General features: G+C 37.7%; 1 protein-coding gene across 1 annotated transcript; it reads left to right on the plus strand.

The window, feature by feature from the left end:
• The first annotated feature begins 4,195 nt into the window (after positions 1–4,195).
• LOC122674401 (olfactory receptor 2A5-like) lies at positions 4,196–5,128 on the plus strand. The gene has a single exon (XM_043872694.1). It carries the CDS (start codon positions 4,196–4,198, stop codon positions 5,126–5,128), a length of 933 nt encoding a protein of 310 aa, XP_043728629.1.
• Positions 5,129–7,173: the final 2,045 nt, after the last annotated feature.

The following is a 7,173-nucleotide window of genomic DNA, read 5'->3' on the forward strand; positions in this document are numbered from 1 at the left end:
CTGTACCAATTTAGCTTACCCTGATTTGCTTCCAGAATTTCTCTTCAGAAATGGTTGTCTTCATCTGAGGATAACTAAACCTGATATTCTTCACAAGGATATATAATAATTTTCAGAATATCTTAATTACTAATTCCTTCCATGATATAAAGTCCAGGCATAGGAATTAAAACTATATGTATCATCTATCTTTAGATATTTTCTCATATTATCGAGGAATATGTTCGTTTTTTAGAAACCAGGCTTTGGCCATGAGTGATAAAAGTCACATCATAGTTTGCAACATTTGGTAATGGAAAATTATGATGTTAATTATATAATACTGTTGTTTAACCTGTAATAACTATGTTGGTAAAGATATCTCTGTATAATGGATAGTGTAGGTCTTAAATAAATAACAAGTCATTCCTTCTTGTCATTCATCTAGGAAACAGGTGTACTTCTTTGAGCCCCAAAGTGAGATTAAGAAGAAACTATAGATTAGAAGCAAAGTGAAAAATTCATATCTTAGGGTTAATTAAAACCATATATGTAAAAAGATGTCTTAAGGAGAAAATGCCTGTAGAATGAACCTCAAGAAATGTATTTTATACCAGGTTTGGCTAAATTGTATTAAAATGTGAGAATCAACATGATAAAAGTAGAAAGGTTGAAGTGGAACAACTTCACAGGAAAGGTGAACTTGAGGTTACAGTTCTGATTGTTAAATTAGGATCTTTTCTCATGGAATGGTTTCTTCTAGGGCTGATATGTTTTGATTTTTTTGACTTGTTTGCTTTTTATAGATGATGATGATGGTGATGGATATAGGTAGAAAGATGATAGAAGTCTGAGAACTCCCATGTCCATGAATATGCAATAAGAAAATAATAAAATGTATATGCAAAAAATGTATAAAATTGAATCAGTGGCATTACATTACATATAACCTGGTTAGAAGGTAATGTATGAAATCAATTAAAATATTTGTATGCAAGAAAATAGTATGCAAATGTTTAAAGTATATTGCATCAAAACATTTTGGTATGGAAAATGTGCATGGCATGATTTAAGTGAGAGAAATAAAACTGTTTAATTTAATTATTTTTTTAAAAACATAGATACAGTGAATAGTGCAAAACTATATGTACAAGTTATTAGCAAAGATCACTTTTGGCCATAGTTTTCACACATGTATTATCTCTTAAGCCTTTTATGGAATGTCATGTTTTACTAAGACTTAGGAAAACCTGATGTCAAAATTTCCTATGAGGTAAATGCTAATTTGTTCACAGAATGAATCAGACCATTGAAATTTTAATTTGTAATTCTAAAATTTCTAAGAGCCTATCATTATCTAAATATAAAGAAAACCAAAAAGTGTAAGTAATTTTAATTCTAAATATACTTTTGCCTAAAAAGTAAACTTCCATATAATATTTATATCATTTTCTTTACTAGTGTTAAATTAGTGATGTTCTCCAAAAGAAGTCAGTAAACGTGTGTTAGGATTAGACAAGTGAAGCTGAGAATTCATTATTCAGTTAACAACTTAGGTACTGTCCCAAATTGTATATGGTTTCTGTTGAATGAGAATATTAGAAATTTGGCAACAATCCTGATAAAAATATTAATAACTTAATATCCAATAAATCCAGATGCTGATTTAAAAACATGATTCCTCAATAAGAAACCAAATTTATTTTTTACTCATATAGATGTACTTTATTTTTTCCCCTCTTTTTAGAAGTTTTAGTTGGAGGATAATTAGCTTACATATTGTCTTGGTCTCTGCCATATATCAGCATGAATCAGCCATAGCTATACAGATGTCCCTTCCCTCTTGAACTTTCCTCTTACCCATCTAAGTTGTCACAGAGAACTGTATTTGAGCTCCCTGCATCATACAGCAAATTTTATGTACGGTAATGTATATGCCTCAATGCTACTCTCTCAAACTGTCCTGCCTTCTCCTTCCCCCCACTGTGTCCACAAGTCTGTTCTTCATGTCTGCATCTCTTTTGCTGTCCCGCAAATAAGTTCATGAGTACCATTTTTCTAGATTCTGCATATATGCAATAATATACAATGTTTGTTTTTCTCTTTCCGAATTGCTTCACTCTGTATAATAGACTAAGTTCATCCACCTCATTAGAACTGATTCCAATGTATTCCTTTTCATGACTGAATAACGTTCCATTGTATATATATATACCACCGCTTATTTATCCATTCATCTGTTAATGGACAGGTTGTTTTCATGTCTTAGCTATTGTAAATAGTTCTGTGGTGAACATTGGGGTGAGTGTGTCTTTTTCAATTATGGAGAAACTAAATGTTTTTAGTGAAATAACTTGATTCAAAGCTGAAGTAAAAAATCTACAAGATGTACAGAATAATTTAAGCTGGAAGGAACAAAGTACTAAAAATTATGAATTCAGTTCAGTTCAGTGGCTTAGTCGTGTCTGACTCTTTGCTACCCCAGGGACTGCAGCACGCCAGGCCTCCCTGTCTATCACCAACTCCTAGAGTTTACTCAAACTCATGTGCATTGAGTGGGTGATGCCATCTAACCATCTCATCCTCTTTCGTCCCCTTCTCCTCCCACCTTCAATCTTTCCCAGCATCAGGGTCTTTTCAAATGAGTTGGTTCTTTGCATCAGGTGGCCAAAGTATTGGAGCTTCAGCTTCAGCATCACCCTCCAATGAATATTCACCTTCCAATGAATATTCAGGACTGATTTCCTTTAGGACAGACTGGTTGGATCTCCTTGCAGTCCAAGGGACTCTCAAGAGTCTTCTCCAACACCACAGATCAAAAGAATCAATTCTTTGGTGCTCAGCTTTTTTTATAATCCAACTCTCACATCCATACATGACTACTGGAAAAACCATAGCTTTGACTAGATGAACCTTTGTTCACAAAGTAATGTCTCTGCTTTTTAATATGCTGTCTAGGTTAGTCATAACCTTTCTTCCAAGGAGCAAGCATCTTTTAATTTCATGGCTGCAGTCATCATCTGCAATGATTTTGGAGCCCCCCAAAATAAAGTCTGTCACTGTTTCCATTGTTTCCCCATCTATTTGCCATGAAGTGATGGGACCAGATGCCATGATCTTAGTTTTCTGAATGTTTAGTTTTAAGCCAACTTTTTCACTCTCCCCTTTCACTTTCATCACGAGGTTCTTAAATTCTTCGCTTTCTGCCATAAGAGTGGTGTCATCTGCATAGTTGAGGTTATTGGTATTTCTTCCAGCAATCTTGATTCTAGTTTGTGCTTCATCTAATCCAGTGTTTCTCATGATGTACTCTGCATATAAGTTAAATAAGCAGGATGACAATATACAGCCTTGACGTACTCCTTTCCCGATTTGGAACCAGTTGTTTGTTCCATGTCCATTTCTAACTTTTGCTTCCTGACCTGCATACAGGTTTCTCAGGAGGCAGGTCAGGTGGTCTGGTATTCTCATCTCTTTAAGAATATAATGGAATTAACTTGGAGATACCACCTTAACCAAGTAATACACAGTAGCATCACCTATATTGGGATTACTTAACATTATTTGTGTATTCATGAAAGGTTTTAATATTAACAAGGTTACATTTTTTCCTACCAGAAATTCATAATATTAAATAAAACATGGGAAATCCATGGAAAAACCCAAGTGAGAGATATTATACAAAATAAGAACTCATACTCTTCAAAAATATCAATGTCAAGGAAAGAAAACTGATTAACTTTCAGATTAGAGGAGGTAAAATGTTATATGTGACATTGGACTTCAGTCTTGGACCAGCAGGGCTGAAATGCTATACCTAAAATAGTGACCCATGTTATCATCTCATGATTCTCGCTCTTAAACAAATCAAACAGTTTGGAGATAAACTGGCCTTTTGCTGCACTTAATTATTATATGGTTCAGAGAATATTAATGAGAGAGAGGGAGAGAAATGATAAAGCAAACATAAAAAAATTGGTAAAGTGTGTATACTAATATTATTTATATTTCCAATACTTATCCTAAATTTTGATAACTTCACTATAAAGTAAGAAAAACAAACATGCTGAGAAACATTTTGGAGAACTCTCATTGAAGTAGGGACAAGCACACAAACTTCTTTTGAATTTCCTTCACATAAGTAACTCTGATTTTCGTTGCTGTCCAGCTCTGACCTTCGCATCACACTTCAGTCCCTTAGAGACTGCCTTTGGGAATGGAGGGCAACCAGTCATGGATCGCAGAATTCATCCTGCTGGGCTTCCAGCTCAGTGAAAATGTGGAATTGCTCCTCTTTGTTATCTTCATCCTGTTATATACCTTCAACCTGCTGGCAAATGGCATGATCTTGGGACTCATCTCACTTGACCCCAGACTGCACACCCCCATGTACTACTTCCTGTCTCATCTGGCCATCACTGACGTCGCCTATGCTTCCAGCAATTTACCAAATATGCTGGAAAACCTAGTGAAACACAAGAAAACCATCTCCTATTTCTCGTGCACTATGCAGATGGTTTCCTATTTGGCCTTTGCTTCTGTAGAGTGCCTGACTTTGGTGGTGATGTCCTATGACCGGTTTGTGGCCATCTGCCACCCCCTGCAGTACACGGTCATGATGAACTGGAGGGTGTGCACATTGCTGGCCGTCGCTTGCTGGGCGTGTGGATTTTCCCTGGCCATAGTCCAAGTAAGTCTGTTTCTACGGCTGCCCTTCTGTGGGCCCCAGAAGGTGAACCACTTCTTCTGTGAAATTAGCTCTGTCCTCAAAGTGACCTGTGGTGAAACCTGGATCAATGAAATGTTCCTCTTTGCTGATGGCGTGTTTATCTTAGTTGGGCCTCTTTCCTTGGTACTGGTCTCCTACGTGCGCATCCTCAGGGCCATCCTGAAGATCCAGTCAAAGGAGGGCCGCAAGAAAGCCTTCTCCACCTGCTCCTCCCACCTCTGTGTGGTTGGGTTCTACTTTGGCATAGCCATTATGGTGTACTTGTCCCCTGACAGCAGTCATCTAGAGGAACAGCAGAAAATCCTTTTCCTGTTTTACACCTTCTTCAACCCATTACTGAACCCCCTTGTCTACAGTGTACGGAATGCTCAAGTGAAGGCTGCCTTCCACAAAGTATTGCAGAAAAATAGATCAGTGTGACATAGGGCAGAATTATGGTGTAGTGAACATTTCTTCTAATAGTCAAGAAAATTTCCAATCAAAATACATGACTTAAGGATGAGGATTCTACAAAGTAACATCAGCAAGAAGGTACAATAGGAACCCCCAACTCCCTTCTTCCATGGAGATGACATAATAAAGATCTAATTGCCTTCATGGAACACCAGACATCACACAGGAGTTTGCAGCACCCCAGACTAGCACAAAGTCAAGAAGATATGTAGTGAAGTTTTTAGGGAAACTTATGGCATTTGACTGTCCATAACTGCTTTTCTATTGGAGAAGGAAATGGCAACCCACTCCAGTGTTCTTGCCTGGAGAATCCCAGGGACGGGGGAGCTGGTGGGCTGCCATCTATGGGGTCGCACAGAGTCAGACACGACTGAAGGGACTTAGCAGCAGCAGCAACTGCTTTTCTTCTCTGTCCCAGGGTATCAGGATCAGGAGAAAATTCCCATTCCCAGCCCCTCCTCAAGAGGGAAAGAGAAGAATGGACTATGCAGACTGCTTTAGCTTTTCAGGGAATAGTGTGAGGGTTTGTTAGTTGTCTTGCCTGTGGCTCAGGCACTGATGCGAATGGCAGTTTGGATTCCTTGTTGGGACCACCGAGAAACATAGCAAGCACCCAGCTTTTTATGGATATCCTGAGATACTTTGGATTTTCACAGTTCTGACCTATCTGCACTGGTATTTCATTCTTGTTTTAACATGAAATTTCCTGTTGATATTCGATGTTGAGTTTCTTTACAAGTGCTTCTTTACCATTTGCATATCTTTGACAAGGTGTTTCTTTATATCTTTTACTCATTTTTATGTAATAAACTATATTTTTAAAGTAATTTTAGAATCAAAGCAAAATTGAGTGAAAGGTACAGAGATACCCCCAATACCCCCTTGTCTCCATACATACATCACCTCCCCCATTATAAACATCCCCCTACAGAGTCATGCATTTGTTATCATTCATAAAGCCGTCCTGATACATCATCACCCAAATTTCACAGCTTCCGTGAGGATTCATTTGTGCTGTTGTATATTCTGTGTACTGGATGAGTGTATAATTACGTGCAATTATATTTTCATACCGAGTAGTTTCACTGTCCTGAGAGTCCCCTCTTCCTCTCTCACTACTAGTCCCTGGCAACCACTGATATCTTGATTGCCTCCATAGTTTTGGCTTTTCAGAATATTGGGATCATACAGTATATAGTATTTTCACATTGACTTCAGTGGTGTGCATTTAAGTTTTCAGTTTTTTGTTTGTTTGTTTGTTTTACATGCTAGTTCATTTCTTTCTAGTGCAGAATACTGTTCTATAGTCTGTATGCACCACAGTTTATCCTTTACCAACCAAAGGACATCTGGATTGCTTCTAAGTTTAGACAATTATAAATAAAGCTGCTTTAAATATTACTGTTCATGTTTTGTATGTGGACATAAGTTTTCAAATCTTTTGGATAAATACCTAGTAGTGCAATTTGTAGCTCGTATAGTAGAGTATTTTTTAAAGATGTTTTCAAACTGTCTTTTCAAGGTGGCTGCACCATTTTGCAATGAATGAAAATGAATTCCCCTCAGCAGTATATGAAACTTTCTGTTGATCCACATCCAAATCAGTGTTTGGTGTTGTGAAAGGTCAGGATTTTAGCCATTCTACTGGGTGTACGCTGATGTTTCACTGTTGTTTTAATGTTCATTTCTCTGATCACATAGATGTGGACCATCTTTTCATGTGCTTCTTTGCTATTTGTGTATCTTCTTTGAACAGGTGTCTGTCAGAGTTTTTTGCCCATTTTTAACTGACTTGTTTGTCTTCCTTGTGTGTGTGTGCTTAGTCGCTAAGTCGTGTCTGACTCTTTGTGACCCCCATGGACTGTAGCCCACCAGGCTCCTTTGTCCCTGGGATTCTCCAGGTGAGCATACTGGAGTGGGTTGCTAGTTCCTCCTCCAGGGGGTCTTCCAGACCCAGCAATCAAAACTGCATCTCCTGTATCTCCTGCTTTGCAGGCAGATTTTTTTACCCA

Source organism: Cervus elaphus, chromosome 18, assembly GCF_910594005.1.
Source record: "Cervus elaphus chromosome 18, mCerEla1.1, whole genome shotgun sequence".
NCBI lineage: Eukaryota > Metazoa > Chordata > Mammalia > Artiodactyla > Cervidae > Cervus > Cervus elaphus.